The 22,378-nt window shown below is 35.3% G+C and overlaps 1 protein-coding gene across 3 annotated transcripts; it reads left to right on the plus strand.

The window, feature by feature from the left end:
- The first annotated feature begins 219 nt into the window (after window positions 1–219).
- On the plus strand, window positions 220–19,930 carry si:ch211-149k23.9. 3 transcript variants are annotated; one of them, XR_015511139.1, is made up of 8 exons: window positions 220–539; window positions 6,138–6,528; window positions 9,557–9,745; window positions 13,616–13,663; window positions 14,157–14,309; window positions 15,078–15,189; window positions 17,542–18,914; window positions 19,550–19,930. XR_015511139.1 is itself a non-coding variant. In XM_087286795.1 (7 exons), exons 2-7 carry the CDS (start codon window positions 6,333–6,335, stop codon window positions 17,912–17,914), a joined length of 1,071 nt encoding a protein of 356 aa, XP_087142921.1. In that variant the 5' UTR covers window positions 220–539; window positions 6,138–6,332; the 3' UTR covers window positions 17,915–19,134. The 3 variants fall into 3 exon arrangements, 2 of the variants coding, with proteins under 2 accessions (XP_087142921.1, XP_087142922.1); XM_087286795.1 differs by lacking the exon at window positions 19,550–19,930 and having other exon boundaries at window positions 17,542–19,134; XM_087286796.1 differs by lacking the exon at window positions 19,550–19,930 and having other exon boundaries at window positions 6,264–6,528; window positions 17,542–19,134.
- The last annotated feature ends 2,448 nt before the right edge of the window (window positions 19,931–22,378 follow it).

A 22,378-nucleotide genomic window follows, 5' to 3' on the forward strand; every position in this document is an offset into this window, starting at 1 on the left:
TTTAGCAGCTGATTGTGATGGATGTTTTGAGTGTTTAAGCTCATGTTGAAGTGATTTACAGGCACAAGGACAGTATGTGATTCTCAGATTCCCAGTGATTACTTTTGCACAGACGGGGTTGGTAATATAATGTCCCAGGACAGAACGAGTCACATGTGAGGGGTGTGAAGAACAGGTGGGACAGAGGAATGTTTAAAAAAGGGTTGGATGGAGGAATGTAGAACAAGACAGGATAGAAAGATGGAGACGGCGCTAACAGATGGACTGAAGAGGGATTATGGATGCTCTTCGTAGAGTCTGACACTAATTTCCAAGGAAAGGCAGGAAAAGGAGGAGATTTGGGCAGGATTGTACCAAAAAAAGGGGAAAAGCTGAAATAATCGCAAAAAGGATAAGAAGGGAAACTGCTTTCTAAAGCAAAGAGACGACGACCTTCTGTGTTTAACACCTACACAGAAGGAACAAAAATACGACGATTAATGGATCGACATAGGAGGAAATTATTCAGAAGGACATGATGTAAGAAGATTAACTGTCAGGTAAAAATCAGCTTTTTCACGCTTAATAATATGTCGATTTTTATATAGAATGTTACTGCAGATACCTCTTTATAGTACAAATGTAAAAATAAGTGCTTTTATATTCATAAACATCGTTTGATGTGTAAAAAAACGAGAAAACATCTAGTGCCTAATACCGTTCTTATGGCATATAAATGCATGTTGCACTAAAATGTGTTAAAAGATTCTGCAAAACTTCGAAATGTACAGTAGTTTGGAGATTTTGCCATTAGGTCTTTGAAAGTGAGTTTTGTTTTTGTAACCTAAAGTAATATAGTCAGCTTTATTCCAATTTCTATAAAGCTCCAGTTCCTATTGCAGTTCTTATTAAGGATAAACATAAAATATGACTACCTTTAAAAAAAAATACATGCACACCTACAAAGCCCAAACAGATTAAAACAGATTATTAAAGGATTACAAGTAACGTTAGACTTAATGCAAGGGCTTAACTCATAATTTCATCACGTAACTTCAAGCGTAATCCTTTGAATTCTCTCTCTTTTCTCATTTTTTAAATCCCATTCAGCGGTGTACTGAATGATGCGTTGGGAAACATCAATAATAGTTTGTCGTCATTTTTGTAGCATTACATAAACATGTTTGTATACCTCGTGTTTACAGTTCTGTGAGGTCTAAGGTCTTAAATGGGTCTTAATTCTTCCCTCCTACAATCAGTCTTAAACCAGAGCACAAAATCACGCACTCTTAAAGTCATGGCATTGAATGTTGCATGCTCTGCAAAAAGTAAATATATTCCTTGTGTATTATTGTCGTTTAATGCAATAACTATAGTTCTATCAAGATACATTTACTTAATAGCATCTTCTTTTTGAAGGAACTGTTTAAATTTTTCTGACCAACATTTTTTTCATATCTAAGTGTAAATTTGCTTTCCAAGTACTTGCATCTCAATTTAGGAAAATGTAGACATGTGCATTGAAGTTAAATATTTTAATGTGATTAAGCTGTATAGTAAAAGTGACTCCATTAATTTTTTTATTGCTAAATATTTAGATATTGAAGTGTTTTACTGGTTGAATGTGTGGTCTATAAATTTACATTTAGGGAGCAAATTAAACTATTGTGTTCTCTTCAGTATTCATTATTGCGTAAATTTGTAATTATGATTTACCTTCACAAAAACTGCAGAACCATAATGTTATATATAACCTCTTGCAAAAACTAAGTATATAATTAACAAATAAGAGATTTTTATTTATTTATTTAGTGCTGTCCTACTAAGCTCTTTTAACTGAAAATTCTGTCATCATTTACTCGTCCTTTACTTGTTTTAATCCAGTTTGAGTTTCTTCTGTTGAACACAAAAGAGAATATATTTTAGAGAAAGCTGAAGCCTGTAAACATTGACTTCTATAGTTTTTTTTTCAATGGAAGTTAAGGGTTGCGAGTTTTCTTCTTTCTTCAAAATATCTTCTTTAATGTTCATCAGAAGAAAGAATTTCAAACAATTGGAACCAGTTAAGTAAATTAGAATAGTAGTGAGTAAATATTTTTTTGGATGAACTGTCAGCTTAAACCATATGCTGTTTTTTTCAGAAAAAAAAAATCAGCTGGCAACACAATGTGTTAAGAATCAATTCAATTAAACCGGATGATTGTGGAAGGGCAGCACTAAATAAAAACAATATGATTTTAAGGCAAATGATAAAGGTGTCATTATTTTGTTCAAAAAAAAAAAAAAAAAATATATATATATATATATTTTTTTTTTTTTCAGAATTTTTTACTTATTATAAAAATAAAAAGTTGTGTACGAGTTCTTTGCTTTTAAGTGTGGGTAGATGTCTTTAAGTGTCATGCAGTAACTGTTGGAAATGGTTTAAACAGAAATATGCAGAAAATGAAGGATTTATCTGAAGAACTGTTTAACTGCTTACGATACACAGGGGATTCATGAACCCAAAAATAGATCATACACACACTCTAAAGTATGATTGGATTGTCTACATTTTGCCCAAGTTTAGATTGAAATAATCTAAAAGAGTAAATATTACAATGATATGGCAAGTAAAGCTTATGGTAAGGCATATGCTAGCGATATATATTTGATGTAGGGTTTGGGAAAATCATATATATATGTATGTAGCAATTTCTAAATTTACTTTGACTTGTATTTCATTGCAGAATTATTTAATGTGTTCCTTGTGATTTATATTTATTTTTTATTTTTATTTTTTCAAAATGAGCACATATTACAGTTTTGCTTCTTGCAACGCATTTAAAAAAAAAAGTTGGCACATGAGCAATTTAGGGCTATTAGTCAGGTACATTTGCAAATAATGCTGTGATTTGAAACAGGTGATGTCAACAGGTGATTGTAATTTTGATTTGGTATAAAAGCAGCATCCAAGAAATGTCAATTACTTTTGGAGAAAAGATGGGCACAGGATTGCCTGTTTGCCAACATGTAAGTAAGAAAATGAATGAAATGTTTAAAAACAATGTTCCACAAAGAAAGATAGGAAGATATTTGGATATTTCACATTCAGTGCTTAACATCATTAAAAGAATCTGGAGGAATTTCAGTGAGTAAAGGACAAGGGTGCAAGCCCAAGCTAAACTACTGTGATCTTCAATCAAATGCCAGTGGAAACTGTACTGTACTGTACTGTACCAAAAGGATCCCCTATGTTAACAGTGTCCAAAAACACTGAGCTCTGAGGCATTAGTGATGGACCATCACACAGTGGAAACGTGTACTGCAGTCAGATGAATTAGTATTTCAGGTATTATTTGGGAGAAATGGATGCCATGTGCTCTGGACCAATGAAGGAAAGGATCATCCAGGTTGTTACAAGCAACAAGTCCAAAAGCCAGTGTCTGTCATGGATTGGGGTTGTGTCGGTGTCCTTGGCAATGATAACTTGCACTTCTATCATGGCATTAATGCTGAAAAGTACATAGAGATTTTAGAGCACAATATGATGTCTCTTTTCCTGGGACGCTCATGTATATTTCAACAAGACAATGGACATTCTAAGTCCTGGCTGCGAAGGAAGAGGATACAGGTATTTGATTGGCCTGCCTGCTGTCCCGATCTTTCTCCGATAGGAAATATTTGGTACATTTTGAAGCCTGTACTGTTGCCAACCTTAAAGACATGCTTTGCATGAAGAATGGGACTAAATTACACCTGAAAGACTTCCTCACTTGATGTCTTCAGTCCCTAAATGTTTTAAGTGTTAAATGGAATGGCAACATTACAAACTGGTAAAAACTCTACTGTTCTACTGTTTTTTTTTTGTTTGTTTTTTTTTTAACCAAAAAGAACCAAAATTAGAAAACATGTTTATTGTGAATAAAATACAATTTAAAAGTCATGAGGAACACATTAAATAATATTTGCTGTATAGTTTGCAATGAAGTAAATCACTGCTTTTTTATTTGTGTTTTCCATACTGTACTAACTTGTTCTGATTTGGGGTTGTATTATTCAAGGGTAGGTACACTTTTGCAATGTTGTTTCTATTAGGTATAACTTTTTCCTAACATTTTGTTGTGTCTGCTTATTCAGAACACACTTGTATAAATAAAATGCCAAAAACTATTTCTATATCTTATTTTGTTAAAGTATTAATTATTATTAAATTCTGCATGGTTATGATTTATAAAACCCCTTAAAAAGTTACTTTCTCAAAGCAATTTATATACAAATTAAGACAACATACAGTGGTGTGAAAAGGGGTTTTGTGACTTCTTAATGTTTGTCACACTCTAATGTTTCAGATCAAATCAAACTAGTTTAAGAATTTGCTAAGGATAACACAAGTAAACATGTAATGCAGTTATGAAATGGTTTTCATTATTAGAGGAAAACCCCCAAACCGCATTGTCCTGTGTGAAAATGTGTTTGCCCCCCTGTTAAAACACAACTCTCTAGTCACACCCATGGCTGATTAATACTTAATCTGTTCGCAATACAGAAATCACTTAAATAGGACCTGCCTGACTAAGTAAAGAAGACCAAATGACCCCTAGAAGATAGACTTTATGTTAAGATAAAAAGGAAAAAAAGAGAAATAAACTAATCTACCAGTCTTGAAATTGTTATGAACTCATTTCTAAAGCTTTTAGACAGCAGCAAATCTACAAATGGCAAAAACACTGAACAATAGGGAACCTTTCTACAATAACATCCAAAGACCTTCAGGCCTCATTTGCCTCGGTTTCATGATTCATTATAAGAAAGAGACTGAGTAAAAAAAGGTTGGTATGGCAGAGTTTAAGATGAAAACCACTAATGAGCAAAATAACAGAACGGCTTGGTGATTCCCAAGACTTTTTGAAAGGTGTTTGTCTCATGTATGGTGTAAAAGTAACACCGAATTTCAGAAACAGAACATACCAACAGTAAACGGGTGGTGGTAGTATGATGGGGTGTGTTGCTGCTTCAGGACATGGAAGACCTGCTGTGATAAATAAAACCATGAATTCAAATGTGTACCAAAAACACCCTGATGGAGAATATCCCGATATCTGTTAGAGAAATCAATTTTAAGCAAACTTGGGTTCTGCAGAAGGACAATTACCCAAACCATACCAGCAAGTCGACTTCTATATAGCTGAAGAAAATCAAAATGAGGACTTTGGACTGGCCTTGTCAAAGTCCTGACCTCAATCCAATTAATATTTAACGGTATGTGGCTAAATTATAACAATTGCGAAGATGATGGGGCAAAGTTCTTCCACAGCACTGTAACAGACTCATTGCAAGTTATCGGAAATGCTTAAGATGTTGTTGCTGCTAAGGGTGGCCCAACAGGTTATTAGGCTCAGGAGCAAACACTTTTTCACAAAGGGATATGTAGTTTTTTATTTTGTTTTTCTTTCAAAACCTTTGTTTCAAAATTACATGGTGTTTACTTGTATTATCTTAAACTAAAAAGTTTATTAGTTTGATGATCTGAAACATTAAAGTATGACAAACATGCTAAAAAGAAATCGATAATTTCTCACCACTATACAGTAAAGATGTGTCTAAAATTCAAGATTTTTTTTTTTAAATGAAGTTATGTGATGCTTTGGTTGCTACAAACGGTTATAAGAAATTGACTTAATAAATAATATAAATAATAATAAAATAAATGAAAAATAATAGGCTTTTTAATTATTATCAAATTAATAATTTATATAATTATATGCTGCTTCCAAACGCATGTGAGGGAGTAAGGATATTATAATCGAACTTTTATAACACTAAAAAACCTCTCCATTCCCTGTAAAGTGATAGTTCACCCAAAATTGTAAATTACTCTCTTATTTGTTCATCCTCAAGAGTTTCTGTTGAACACAAAAGGAGATATTTTGAAAAATGTTCAAAATCGGTGACCACTGACATCCATATAGGAAATACAAATACTATGGAAGTCAATGGTTACTTCTTTAGCATTCTTTAAAATATCTTCTTTCGTGTTCAACAGAAGAAAGAAATTCAAACTGGTAAGTAAAGGGTAAATAAACAATAATAGAATTATCCCTTTAGGTTGTACTGCCAAGTACAGCGTTTAAATGTATAAGCCTGTAACAAATGTTGTTCTTCCCTCTCTTATCAAGGTTCTTCCCTTATCTGACCCTCTCCTTTAATAAATCCACATCTTCATTTATCCTACCATCTGCCATAGTGATCTCTCTTATTCATTTCTGCTTAATACCATTTTCTCAATTCCTTTGTCATCCCAGAAGACATATTTTGCTTAATCATCCAGGATTGCCCTTCATACAGCCAGCTCTGCCTTCTCTCTGGTTAGCATGTTGGAACACATGTCCAGACGCTCTCGTTCCCTGCTCTCTCTTATCCTGACCTCCCTCGCTCTCGCTTTATCTGTGCTGGCTTTCTGTACGTCCTACTGGTGTGAGGGAACGCACAAGGTGGTCAAACCTCTCTGCCTTTCACCTGTCAAGATGAAGAACTGCGGACAGAACGACAGCGAGCCTTACACTACAGGTATGACCTCATGTCATATTACTGTTTGATATTTCCTCTGTAAAAATAGCATTCTGGAAACACGAGTGTGACATTACCAGAAATATTATTAACTTAACAATAAGAAGTTTTATAAACAGACTGGTTGAGTAAATGACTCATTGATTTAAAAACATAATAATTTACTAGTATAGCCTGCTAAAACTGTTATATCAGTTGTATGAATATTTAAAGGATTAGTTCACCCAAAGATGAACATTCTGCCACTCACCCTTGTGTCATTTCAATCCGCTGAGACCTTACAATTGAAAAGATATTTTCAATTAAGAGCACTCTGTGACATCAGTCTTTCAACTTTAATAATAAAAACGACAGGAATTACAGCATAATACATACATAAATACATTATATTACATACAGTCAGCAGCGAAACACACAAGCTATGACACTATAAAACAATGGCTGGCTCTGCATTGATTTTCCAGCCTGATCTCATGAGAAAACATAAGTATTTTACGTTTTGCCAGTTTAGTGGCTAATTCGTACAAATTCGTATGAGTTCAGTCGTGCGAAAATGTACGATTTTAAAAAGGAGGCGTGGCACCTAACCCCACCCCTAAACTTAACCATCATTGGGTGATGAGCAAATTGTACTAAATTGTACGAATTAGATTGTACGAATTCATACGAATTAACCACAATATCAAAAAGTTACGAATTGCCATGAGATTGTGTTGGATTTTCTTGAGCCCAGTACTTTAGGCATACTGTATGTACCCTGCAGGAGCCTGCACTCGGCTACCGAACATTGCTTTGTTCCCAAAGATGCACAAAATCAGTCTCAAAGACGTAACCTTTAATGTCTCTCTCTGGTAGAATGACTGCTTAATCTTACTTGAGTATAATTTAATTGTCCAATAAATAAACTCTCTATGCATTTTTACACTACCCTTTTTTATAAAAAATCAACAACGATCTACAAATGCTCAAATTAATGTAATTGTGTAATTTTTTTGAAGAATTGTACCTGACTAAGTAGTTAAATTGTGTTTTATACTTTTACTCAAGTATATTTTTAGTTGGGGCAACGCAGTGGCGCAGTAGGTAGTGCTGTTGCCTCACAGCAAGAAGGTTGCTGGTTCGAGCGTCAGCTGGGTCTGTTGGTGTTTCTGTGTGGAGTTTGCATGTTCTCCCTCTGTTTGCATGAATTTCCTTCAGGTGCTCTGGTTTCCCCCACAATCCAAAAACATGTGGTACAGGTGTATTGAGTAGGCTAAATTGTCCGTAGTGTATAAGTGTGAATGAGTGTGTATGGAGGTTTCCCAGAGATGGGTTGCACCTGGAACTGCATAAGTTGGCGGTTCATTCCACTGTGGCGACCCCAGATTAATAAAGGGATTAAGCCAAAAAAAAGAAAATGAATGAATATTTTTAGTTTTGTATCGGTACTTTTACTCCACTTTTTTCCTTCAACCTGCAATGACTACATTAAATATTTTCTTTTCTTTTTTTTTTTGGCTAAGTACATTATTAAGTCCTGTGATTCTGGCAGCTAGCTCTCTGCAACTCACATGGTCGCCCACTAAAGCTTGGTTGGATCCAGAAGTGTTGTTAGTGAGACCAGCAGGAGGCACTCAACCTGCGGTCTATGTGGGTCCTAACGCCTTAGTATATTGATGGGGACTTTACTCTGCTCAGTGAGCACTGTCTTTCGGATTAAACATTAAACTGAGGTCCTGACTTTCTGTGGTCGTTAAAAATCCCAGGAAGTCCTTCAAAAAAAGTATGGATTTAACCCCGGCATCCTGGCCAAATTTTCCCACTAAACTTTGTCCATCATGGCCTCCTAACCATCCCCATATCATAATTAGCTTCATCACTCTGTCTCCTCTACACCAATCAGCTGGTGTGTGGTGTGAGGCCTGGTGTAATATGGCTGCTGTTGCATCATCTAGGCGGATGCTACACACAGGTGTTAGATGAGTAGATTCCCCAAAAAATGTGTAAAGCGCTTTAAGAGGCCAGAAAAACTCTATACAAATGTAAGGATTTATTGTTGTTGTTATTATTATTATAATATAATCAAATCATGCATGGAACAATCACATCAGACAGACAACCTCAAGACAGAGACGCAATATAAATGCAGCGAACAGTACATATTTCTGGGAAACATTGTGCTAATCTGAGTGTGCTTTACACATGTGAGTAGGCTTCTCAAACTGTTTGTTAGACACTCTCCCCTTTCCATATGCATGAATGAAAAAAAAAACTTTAAAGTACTAACTTTGACAAGTCACACATTCATGTACTGCTGCACTCTAATGATTTGAAGTGCTTCTTTTATCCTCACTTGTAATTCACTTCAGATAAAATGTCTGCTAAATAAATAAATGTAAACATTTATTAAACATTTAAACAAACATTTTTTAAACATTTAAACAAAATGTAAACTTATTAAAACATTCATTTGAGTACTAAATGATCAGATTCAGTTTATAAATTTCAATGAAATTGTGTTAAATTAGCTAAATTATATCTTCAGTATAGATCAGATCTCTCATTTTCAAAAGGAATCTGAAATATGGCCATACAGGATAAGGCAATAATCAGTACGTCCAAGCAGAGAACATGTTAGTAATGTTCTGCTAGTAAGCAAATGGTTAAAAGTGAAAGTTAGTTACCCAAACTAAAAAGTTACAACAATTTTTGAAGACATTGGTTGAGTGAAAGAATCAATGACTTGTGATTTATAAAATGGTGGCTGCTTATTGGTGAAATAATGTAGCCTGCAGAAACAGTAAAAAGGCAAATATTTTGAATGATGTGATTAAGTGCATGACTCAATTCATATTTCTTCATAAAACAAGATTTGTTTATAAAACAAGACAATGAAATAGAAATTGTCTGACTAACGCTCTGTCATCTTTGTGGATTCTGTAATTTGTATGTAGAGATGCAAAGCAGTTCAAACAAATAATGAACTTCCCCAAGCAACAACCCACTCATTCAGGTGGCTATCTTGTTTATTGGTTATCTTTTTTCTCAGAAAGCCCCACTCCGGACCCACGGGGCCCATTACCAACATTATCAACAAAGCGGAGAGAGGAACTTGCCAGGATTCGCCAAAGGCAATTAGCCAATGCAGTGCAGTACATCTGGGAGACGGGAGAAGACAAGTACACCTTCAGATATTTCCACACAGGATTCTGGCAGTCTTGCGAAAAACATGCTGATGGTAAGAAAATGACTCATGAAGAGAATTAAAATGAAAGAGTCTGTCCCTTTGCCATTGTCTTTTATAACTTCTCATCTTTTCATGCATAGACTGCAAAAAGAAATAGGCTTGACGTTTATGTTGCTCTTTCCTATACACTAGCTACTATAAAAACTGCAAGCTGAAATGAATTTGCAAGTGCTACCATATCCACCTCATTGCCAACCACCCAAAAAATCTGAACAGCAGGTTGCCATAAAATTTAAGGTTCAGTCAATATTTTAGTTGTATAGGACAAAAATATCAAAGTAGTGATTTTATACGCATAATGTGAACAGCCAATATGCTGCTGAACAACCGAACCTTATATTGTGTAATCATAAACCGTGAGATTTGGGTTTACATTGCACACAATCTTCCGGTACATTGTGAATTGGTACCTTGCTAAAATAGCATGGAAATCGCACAGTGCCTACCCTAGGGATACCTAGGGAGAAAGCTAAAGTCGGTGACCTCTGCCCATTGTAAGATGGTTGAGGGTGAGCTGGTTGAAGATCTGGAGCAGTGTGACATGAATCGTTTAAACTGTCTGAAACTATCATGCCTGAGCAGGGGTGGACTGGCCATCCAGAGCACTAAGACATTTCCTGGTGGTCTGATGGTCACTCTGGCCTGCTACGCTGAATTTGGTCTGCCCTTTCCTCACCCCACCCTCTCACCCCACTCTTCACTCACCAATCACTACAGTGTCCTGAGGTTCAATAACTGTCCTGGGCAAAAACACTAACCCAGTCTGCTCCTGTGCTTGAGTGTAGTCCTCCTGAGAGTCTCAAATGCCCACAATCATACCCTCTCCTTGCTCCTTCCTAATGTTTTCTGGCAGCACGTCCACTCAACCCCGGGTTCATCATGTTGTGTGCTTGCCGCTGGTCTGCCAGTCTACATTGGTGTTTCAGTTGGAGGATCCCTCATCTCCACCTACAGCTTCAGAATACTGGACTCTAGCTTGGTGTGTTGTCCCAGTGGCTACACTATGGCTTCTGACTCTTCTTCTCAACCATTACCCATCAGTTCACTGGCTTTACTGTGCTCTCTTGTCCCTACGGTCTGGTGTTAACCATCCTGCACCTTAGGATTTCCCTCCTTTGGCTTTGCCTCATCCTTCCAACAGACTCTACTATCCCTCCAGCTCCACCTCAGTCCTCTGTCACTCTTCAGGGCCTCTCTACATAGATCGATAATGCCATTGGCTCGCCCGCAGGACTCCAGTTTCTCCTAAATCACCTGATCACCTTGGATTATTAGCTTTTGTATGTACCTCGGGCTCCTGTGCCACCTGCTCTGCTAACATCATTCGGCCCTCTGTAGTCGTTTCTCCTTCTCCCTCTGTTTGCTCCTTCGTGGATCAAGAAAGGATGTGACCTCGTCTGACTTCTCCTGCTTGAAGTCCCTGCAGTTTCCACCCAGTTCCTCCAAGTCCCGCCAGTTATATCTTTGGCTGCTCCCACTGTCTAGTCTGCCCTAGTCTCTTTTGTCATCTCCTGTGCTCCTCACTTTGCCGTTGCCTCCTTGGTATTCTCCTTTAGCTGTTAAACTTAAGTCTCTTCCCTGGACCCTTTCATCATCTCCACTTCACCAGCCCTTACCAACCACCCCCTGCTTACCTCACTCTTGAATATTGCTGATAGTAACAAGGAAGCACCTTTTTCGGTGAAGGGCATAATGTCAGGATTAGTGTGGTCTTCTTTGTGTTTTTGTTGTGTCCATGACCCAGTTTCTTCCCATGTTAAGTTACGTGTTTCACCCGGTTTCCACCTCATTTACCTGATTATACCTTGTTGATCATTGTTGTTTTCCTCTTGTGTCTCTGTCAGATCTAATTTGGCCCATTATCACTGAGTGGTATAGTACGTATGGTCGGTATGGGTCAACTTTATCAGGCTTGTCTTTCCACTGCCAAAAGGGTACCAGTAGTATGGTGGGTATGGTGTATGACAAAAAGTTTTAGTCAACCTCATTTTCGCTCAAGGAGTCAAAGTAAAGCTGTAGCCTACAGGTCGTTCACATATCATATGAGAAGTACTTGTCATAAAACTTAAACTCTTGTAGGACTGTGCAAAATTATTGATATATCGAACTATCGCGATAATTTCTTTCACGATAGTTTATCGATAGTTCAACCTGAAGTATTGATTCATGTTGTGCCAAACAACCTCCTCCTTTGCTCTAGTAGATGTCGCTAACTCGCAATCAACAAAGCGTTAAATAGTATGGTATCAGAAGTGAGCAAAGTGAGCATGGTGGAAAGCTTCCGTCTGCCTTAACTAACATTGCAGAGTTACTGAAAACTGCATAGGAGGAATGGATCATCAAATGAAAGGACCTGTTGTTGAAACAGACAATGCGTCAAACATGACCATGGCAGCACAGCTGGCTGGCATGTTGCATGTAAAATGTTTCGTGCATGCTATCAATTTACCTGTAACTTTTTATATCACAGCAAAATGTTCACAATGCTGTCAGTCACACTGTCAGTTTCTAATGGTGTACCGCATATTAGAGCACTGTGTTCCAGTTTTGTTTACTTGATGCATTTTAATTTTTTTTACTTGCTTTAGTTTTATAAATTTCATTTATATGTGACTTTAGTGGCATATTCATTTTAGTTCCGTGTTTAATAACAATATGCATTTAATACAGTTCAGTGAGTTTTCTGTTCAATAACACTGTGCAGTTCTAAAAAATTGAAATGGAAAAAAAAATAAATTGGAATTGGAATTTTAATTTGTCTGCTGACTTTATCAAGTTGTCAGTATATCATGACACACATATTAATACAAACTATTGCAATATATATCACAATAATTATTATATCGCAATATCGATCACGATTGAATAATCAATCAATTATTGTATGGTGACCCATGTATCGTGATATATATCATATCATGAGGCCCTTGCCAATACACAGCCCTAAATACTTGTGTATAAATGTTCATTACTAACTTTTCTATAAACATGATTTGATTAAAACTGCAGATCAATGACTCATGCACACCTTGTCATCATCAGCTCAAGAAGATCGTTATTTCAAATATCGCACTTTTAGTCGACCTTGTAAAACAACAACAGGACACGGCAGATTTTGTCCTTCTTAGCTTTGTGGCTGTTCATCAAGACAACAATAAGGTTTGTTTGAGCTCTGGTTGACCATGGCTTATTACTACATATATGTATATATTATTTCGGTGTAATGTCTCGGCTGTGTTTTTAAAAATGGCGGTGCCTTTGTTTTCATTCTCCTGGCTAAGCACTGACTATGCTCTAGTGACGCTTCTCTGTAAACCAATAGCCTTCGGCTGCAGGTCTAGCTCCGCCTTTTGTACCCTTTCGTCGTTCTAGGTACTCTTTGCAAAGGATACCCAAAAAGTGGTACGGTACGGTTTGCATTTTGGTACATTTTGACAGTGGAAATGACCATAAAAGCATACCAAACTGGACCAAACCCTACCTCTCAGTGGAAACAGGCCATTAGTGACACTAATGATACTGACCGTAGCAGTTTTCAATCCATCCAAAACCAAAAGAAATAAATGTTTCTCTAGAAAAATTGAATGGAAAATGCTGTGAAAATATCCTTGCTCTGATAAGCATCATACAGGGAACATTTAAAAAATAATATAAATTTCACAGGTGTCTTAATAATATTGTCTTCAACTCTATTAGTTTCTGCCTTGAATGGAAGTTCCTGAACCAAAGAAATCAACCCAAAATATTAAATGTAGTAGGCAAGTTTAGAAAAAGGTGGAAATCATTCATCTGTCAAAGTGATTGTATTGTTTTAGACATTTAATTCCATTGTTCACTCTTGTTAATTTTGCTACATTTCAGGAGAACGATGTCGTCGGTTCATGGATCTCACTCCTGGAGAGACTCATGGTAAGATGATTCCTGCAAAATTATATAACGATATCATAGTAATTCATTCATTCATTTTCTCTTCGGCTTAGTGCCTTTATTAATCTGGGGTTGCCACACCAGAATGAACCGCCAACTTATCCGAAAGGGGTCTGGCTGCAGACCTGGTGCAGTGCAATCTGGGCTGCATCCAATGCTTTTTAATGGGCTCACCTAACCCCACCCCTAATCCTACCTGTCACAGTGACGTCCCTAGCTTCATTTTAGATTGTGTCTGACATTGCATCGCTGAGTGATGCAGTCTCAGCTTGCATCATAAAAGCTGCATCCTGATAGTATTGACTTATCCAGCAAATGTTTTTTGCACCGGATGCCCTTACAGTCGCAACCCATCACTGGGAAACATCCATACCCACTCAGTCACAAACATACACTACGGCCAATGTGAGCCTGACTCTATATGCGCTCAAATAAGAGAACATTATATGTTTGTGTTCTTCTCTGCCTGCTGCAGGTGTGCTGTGGTTGTCAATGGTCGCAGAGTTCATGTACATCAGTTTGTTGGGCATGGGCTTCCTGCTCATGTGGGTGGAGGTGTTGTGCGCCCATAAAGAAATGCATGCGCTCAAAATCAACGCATTCGCTGCAATGTGCACTGTACTCTCAGGTAAGAGACCGGTGCAACAGTTCTCTCTTGTGGTACATTTGGGTAATGCAGTCTTTGGTGATAATTGTAGGAGAGTGATATTTTGTTGAATCACGTCCTATGTTGAGTGTAATTAATTAGTTATAAAGGTAACTAGCTAGTGTACCGTACTGTAATTATATTACTTATCCACTTTGAAAAGTAAAGTAAGGGATTACTCATGTTTAGGTATTTTACGAACAGTTACTTATTGTCAGTTTTAGATGTTATTATTTACAAAGTAACTAGTTACAGTAATTTAATTACTCATCCACTGAAGGATGAGTAAAGGATTACTACTAAGGTTTAAGTAATTTAATTACAGTTACCTACCTTAAATACTGTAAATAAATTCAACATTTCTGTATAAAACAGAGTCATTCTACTTGTTATCCACATATATTATGCAAAATAATTATTTTTTAATCAAATAAAGTTACAATTATCACAGTGATTGCCTAAAACAATAAACTAAGACATTAGTCAATTACAATATATTGCATGTATGAAATATGGTGTCTGCTTTGAAATGTTACCTGTCATCATGATACATCCATAATAATATGTTTAACTAAAAGGCCATATTTGACTGAAATACTAATAAGTAATAAGTAACAATATTTCTTTTTTAGTAATTATATTATTTTCAGACAGTAATTACACAATTTAAATCATGTGATGAGTAATTATTTACTTTTTAAAGTAATTTACCCAACACTGTCTGTGTCAAATTTGGCTTCCATATTTCAGGATTGTTAGGGATGGTGGCTCATATGATGTACACCACCGTATTTCAGCTGACTGTGATTGTGGGGCCCAAAGACTGGAGGCCTCAGACGTGGGACTATGGCTGGTCGTTTGCGTGAGTATATGCTCACAGAATATATAAATGGCAAAATGTGACTTGAATGTGATCTGAATTAAGACATACTTCATTTGTACTTTAAATTATGAAGTGAAACTAGATCGTTCTTAATTTTTTGTAATCTCATTATTTTTTGGGCCAGTGGACTGCTCTAGAGCAGTGGTTCTCAAAGTGGGGGTCGAGATCCCCCGAGGGGTCGTGGGACAATGAAGGGGGGTCGCCTGGTGATTTTCAAAAATCTATTTATTTTTATTAAACCATAAGAATTACCATATTTTATCTATAACCTACTGAAAAGAAAAAAATTGTCATTTATAGTTACTATATACTACTGTATATAGTTACTATAGTAGCTTTTAGTTACTAGTTCTATTGGATTGCGATCGCTGGGGTAATTACATTATATTAAAGACACAGCAATAGCTTCAGATGCAGCAGATAGATATTATAACACCAGCTTAAGCTTTCTGGCCCATTTACAGCCCTAACATACATAAAAAAATCTACGAAGAATAAACTTTGGTCTATTGGTGTGTGTGCACCATTGCATGCAAAGTTTCTGTATTTATAACCACCTCAGAGGATATTGGGGGTCGCGAGCCACTGGCATTGTTATTTTAGGGGTCGCGGGCTAAAAAGTTTGGGAACCCCTGCTCTAGAGCATACAATTTTAACAACAGATTAGACTAAAGGCACTTTTAGCTTAGCACAACTACAAAGCCTGATCATTTAGGACAGGGGTGCCCAAACTTTTTCTTATAAAGGGCCAAAATCCAAGCTTGATTGGGAGCTGTGGGCTGAAAGTAAATGTAGCGAACTGTATTACATTAAAGTAGCCATGGGTAATTTCCTTATTTATTTCATGATCTTTATCAATCAAAATTACATTTTTTGAAAATGTATTTTATTTTAACAACCATATTACAAGAAAATCAATTAAAAAATCTATTTATAAAACAATGTTCAATGCAAAATACTCTAGTCATGCTTGCTGAACAGCCTTAGCCTTGATTTGCACGCTGATGTCTTCTGCTTTGTCCCCTATTCGTTGTGAAACTAAGTACATTTAAAAAAAAATTGGATTCACGTACAACATGTAATTAAAACATTTAATTTCAGTTTGCTTTTCTTGTAGCTCAACAATAAAACAAACAAACAAAATGTTACATTAAAATAGAAATGACAATCTCTGACGAAGGCATTCCCCAACCCTTTCCAATCATTTCCTTTCTGGCGTGCCAAATCTGAGGATATAAAGGGCCAACTTTGGACGACGAGCCCTAGTTTAGGCATCTCTGATTAAGGAGAATAACATTTGTTTTTTACTTTATAACAGTGTTGTAATCTGTCAGCCATTGTGGGTTTATATTACAAATAATGAGGCATAAATTATAAAATATTATGGTCACCCTTTATTTTAAACTACAAGTCTCATTTAAAACCATGAGTTTACTAAAATAAACTCATAATTTGATGCAAATTATTTGCTATGGTATTTAGTTTTAAAATAGGTTTTAGACTTTTATAAGTAGTAGTTAGGTTTAGATGTTAGGTAGAATTATGTTGAATAAGATCATCATGAATGAGTATAAGTACAGTTAAATAATCAATATCTTAATAATAGATAAGTACTGTAATAAGCTACTAATATGACTAATGAGAGTTTGTACTTAAAGGGTTAGTATTTACTCTGGAATGAGAGTGTAGTTTCCTGACATATCAGCTTAGAAAATAGCAACCTTTCACTTTCTGCAGCCTTAGTACACAATGTAGCTACAGACGAGTCAAACTATAAATTTGACATTTTTTAACACAATGCTAATGGTCTAATCCGATTCAATGATCTATGCTAAGCTAAGCTAAAATATCTCAACTCAGAGATTGGCTGAATGGATTCAAACATGGTAAAACTTAACTGTTTATCTTTTTAAAAGTTGTTAAGAGAGCTTAGAAGTGTCAGTCAGAACTGTGGGAAGAAGCTGAATCACATTTATCCAATTGCATAAATGAGGCTCAGGAAACAAACTCTGGTCACATGTTGTTGAGGGTTCTTTTGTTGAATTTAAGTTACATTTCATCTACATGCCAACTAATTCTCATTAGATTATAAGCAGACTGTTAGGTTGGGGTTAGAATTAGGGTTAGGGTTAGTGTAAGTTGACATGTGCTAGCAAAGTTTTTTATAGTCAGTTAAATGTCTGTTGAAGGAGCAGTATTAACATATAATACGCAGACAGTCTACCAATACATAAATGGACAATCAAAATATAATGCTACTCAAACTCTTGTTAACTTTTTAACATCCCACTTTCTTTTACTTGGTTGTTGTTCTCACCTCTCCTCTCCCAGGCTGGCATGGGTGTCTTTCAGCTGCTGCATGGGCGCTGCAGTCATGACCCTTAACTCTTACACTAAAACAATCATCGAGAGGCATCACCGCCAGAGGCTTCGGTTAGAGGAGGCCCGCGCCACAACACACGCTCCATCCTATGATGAGGTGGTGCCGGGGGGCGGCCTGTACTCCGTCAGCGGCCTTTTACAGTGTCCCAATGGGATGATTGACTCTGTGTGGGCATCAGATGGGAGCATGGGACTGGTGCAGCAGGGGGATGTGCCCACTCTGGTACTGGTTGGAGGATGCGGATCAGATTCGTGTGAAGACTGCGAGAGAGAAATGGACGAGATGAAGCTGACCATGAATGGAATTGACTCTCCTTGCTAAAAGAGGATAATGTGAGTTGAAGTGTTAGTTCATCCAAAAATGAGAATTCTGTCATTCTACAGGGGTGCTTGATTATGGTTTGACTATTTTATGTTTAGTTAGTGTGTTGTGTTGCTATTTGCTAAACAGCATCCTCAAAGTTAGAGCACTCAGTTTAAAGCTCAGGGAGGTAATTTATTTTACAGAATTAGGGTTTTTTAATACTTTGTGACATCACAAATCTTACAACTTTACCTAAACCCCACCCTCAGGCCTGTCTTTTTAAAAAAAGTGTATTATGTGGTCAGCCAATCAGAACACAAAGGGCTAGCTGACCCATCAGACTTTTATTAAATCTGCGATAATATATTTCAAATGAAGGGTTATTTTAAAATCTAGTGAAAATCCAGCCAATATTATGATGTTTTTAAAGCTGGAATCAAGTTTGGGCCAAAAATAATAAATCAAATAATATTTTGAAGAGTGAAAAATGAAGGATAGTAAATAATAATAATAAGTTGAAGCTAGTTAATATAGCTCTAAAATTCCCTGCGTGTTCAATACAAACTCACAAGCTGGAGATCAATATCTAAAGTATTAGTAATTTATTAAGTACAAATAGATAATTTGATTAGGATCTTGGGTCACTCAAATATGTCCTATCAGTTATACAATGCTATCCAAGAGGACACATCAGGCACTCTGCACGTGCCTGCACTGCACCCCTTTTCTTCACAGAAGAACTGAACAGTTAAATGCACATGCTTTGAGGCCTCCATAGGTTTTCATAAAGGATAACTCATATAAGCATTCCACTTTCAGCAAGCATGTCTACATTTTTGGTTACACAGAAAATCAGAAGCGAGAGACACATGCTATTTTTATTGATTCTGCTGCGTCTTTCTTGTCCAAAATAGCTCCTTCTGAAAAATGCATCATTAGTAAGCAAAACATATCTCACTCCAAGAAGAGTTTTGATTAACATATCATCTGTAATGCCAATAATTTGACATTTCTTTAGGCAAAGCATACACAATATATATATATATATATATATATATATATATATATATATATATATATATATATATATATATATATATATATATATATATATATATATATATATACATAGTATACATATATATGATATGTAGTTGAAGTCAGAATTATTAGCCCCCCTTTGAATTTTTATTCTTTTTTAAATATTTCCTAAATAATGTTTAACAGTGCAAGAAAATTTTCATAGTATGTCTGATAATATTTTTTCTTCTGGAGAAAGTCTTTGTTTTATTTTGGCTAAGATAAAAGCAGTTTTATTTTTTTTAAACACCATTTTAGGGTCAAAATTATTAGCCCCTTTAATCTATATATTTTTCGATAGCCTACAGGACAAACCATTGTTAATAATTTGCCTAATCACCCTAACCTGCCTAGTTAACCTAATTAACGTAGTTAAGCCTTTAAATGTCACTTTAAGGTTTACAGAAGTGTCTTGAAAAATATCTAGTAAAATATTATTACCTCTCATCATGGCAAAGATAAAAATAAATCAGCTATTAGAAATGAGAAATGATTATTAAAACTATTATGTTTAGAAATGTGTTGAAAAAAATCTTTCCATTAAACAGAAATTGGGGGGAAAAAAATCAACAGGGGGGCTAATAATTCAGGGGGGCTAATGACATGACTTCAACTGTATGGATATGTATATATTTTCTTACAGTGTTTTATTATTATTATTATTATTATTATTATTATTATTATTATTATTATTATTATTATTATGTGAATTTCAAAACAACTTGCTGAAACAAAATTTTTGGGAAGAAAGAAAAAATACTGGTTGGTGATAATATAATGGGTAGGCTCCACCTTCCTTGATATAGAAGTCTTTATTTTAGTGCCACTTACCAGACATTAAACTTCTGTACTCATCTGATACATCCAACAAAATATTGCCAAATTTACTTATAACAGATTCACAGAAGAAAAAAATGCATTAATCAATTGATTTAAATTAGACATTTCCTTTCCAAAAAAAAAAAAAACCCAACATGCTGTCAAGCAATTATTTATTGTATCCTCTACAGCCACAAATTTTCATGACACTGTGGTTTTAAGAAACCCACATCCTAAATGGAGAAAAGAATTGTCACACGTTAAAGGACCATTTTCCTTTTAATAAACCATTAGCTAATACTTTTAGCTCAATAAATTTATAATAAATGAATAAATTACTGCTTAATAACAACTTAAGCTTAAAAGTTAATTTGTAGTAATTAGGGAGACAGAATACGATCATGCAGAATGCATACTTTGTAAAAAAAAATAAACAGCCAACATCTTAATAACAGGCAGGTAAAAAGCCACTACAGTGAACAGTAAGAATTGGTACTTATCTAAGAAGTACCAAAAATGCTGCACAAATAAACCAACAACTAAAATGCATTCATTAATTCATTTTCTTTTCGGCTTAATCCCTTTACAACTAAAAATCATGGCAGTAAAAAACAGCAGCTGTAGTTATCAGTATTTTACAGTTCAAACTTTGTAGAAACCTTAAAATAAATGTAGAAAATGTACATAAAGGACAGTATTTCGTTAATATATATTAATACAATAATACATGCACCATTGAAACACTACTTAAATAAACATTATTTATCAAAATAAGATGCAACATAAAACTCTAATATACTAATGAGAAAATAACTAAAAATACCCGTACAGGCTAATGTCATTCAGGGAATTCTGGCAGAGTCAATTTACAGTTATTCATTATTAAGCAAAGTTACTTTAAACAGGTAGCAGATTTCTACTGCAGCAGTTTTGTAGCATCAAATGTTATTTATTTTACAGTTAAAATCACAACCTTTTTTACAGGTTGGTTACCATTGATGTCTTTTGTATAAAGTTTAAGTCTTCAAATATTTCAAACTTAGACATGTTTGGATTGACATGAGAGTGAATAAATAATGTCTGTTTTTTATTTATTTATTTTTTGGATGAACTAACCCAGGAGGTTTTACAAAAAAGGCCTTGTGCTAACTCACGGACTAGTGAAAATGCTGTATGGAGTGTCTCTGAGTTTTTTTCAGGTGTTTGTGTGACTGCAATTCAGTCAGTATGAGTAAGAGATATTATGTAAAGAGAAATGATGTCTCCATTATTGTGTAAAGCGGGCAGTGAGTGGATTTGCAAGAGTAAAGACTGTGGGAAATTAAATGTATATATTGGAAGGTTTGCGCCTCCTGAGTGGATTATACTGAGACCACTAAAGCCTGTATTATTTAAAGCTATTGATCACATCACTTACATTTGAACAGAAAGGGTTTTTCCTTTACTGTATCTTAATCTTTTGGTGTGGAACTTTAACTCAAACCATCAAAAGTAAATTAGTATATAGAGTACAATAAAATACAGCATTTTTTTTGTAAAACAGTGTTTTATATACTTTGCATATATGTAAAATTATTAATATTACACATACGCACCTATTTCATGAAAATGATCAGATGCCATTACTGGTGTACACATTTTCAAAACCATTTCATCATTACAAAATCTAACATTTTTTTTTTAAATGTCCTCCATTAAATTGTGCTTTTATTTGTGTCATTTGGGGTTTCTTTCATTTCTAACAGCAAAAATAAAGACACAAATATTTGTTTTTGTGATGACCAAACCATTTTAGCCAAATATGTGTATGTTTTCTTTAAAAAAAAGTAATGATAACCCCCAATACCCCCGACCACATTCCACCCCTTTTTATTGTGTAAGCTGCTTTAATTTCTTTAATATTTTGCAAAGAGAGACAGACTACAAAATCAACCTACAGAGGGCGTAGTCCTCACAAAATGACACGTTGCAATTAACTAATGGGCAGAGGAATAAAGGATTTCTATATATATCTCGAAATGTACTATAAAATACAGCAGCAACAGCAAGTATTAAAATAAAATACGGTATTTTGTATATTGAAAATACTACAAAATACTTAAGGGAGCAAGAGACCTATTGGATCAATCCCTTCACCTTTAAAATGACTTAGTGAAGTAAACAATGTTTGACACCAACAGCATTTCTCTGAGCAAGTTTAAGTCAGCTTCTCTACCAGGTCATTCACCTCTACTTCGTTACATGAGGAGGTATTTATAAACTTTTGTTTCTCTTAGATTTTAGAATAAAATTTGTACAAATTTCAGACAGAAAGTCCTGTCTTGAAGATGATCTCTTTAAACACTGTAGAACGATGTGATGCAGATAATGAGTTACAGTAGGAATGAGGAACATACTATATCTCTTCATCCATTGGGTGGCCAGTAAAATTGCCACCCTCTCTTAACAGTCTTACTGTATATAGTAAAAGGATGATATATGAAGAGTTTTATTTTAATAAATTTAGATTGTTTTTTGCAATTGTACTCTTCAATGCACAACATGAAACATGACATCTCTAAAAATGGAGTCATCTGTTTTTGC

Source organism: Danio rerio, chromosome 16 (assembly GCF_052040795.2).
Source record: "Danio rerio strain M-AB ecotype USA chromosome 16, GRCz13ab, whole genome shotgun sequence".
Lineage (NCBI taxonomy): Eukaryota > Metazoa > Chordata > Actinopteri > Cypriniformes > Danionidae > Danio > Danio rerio.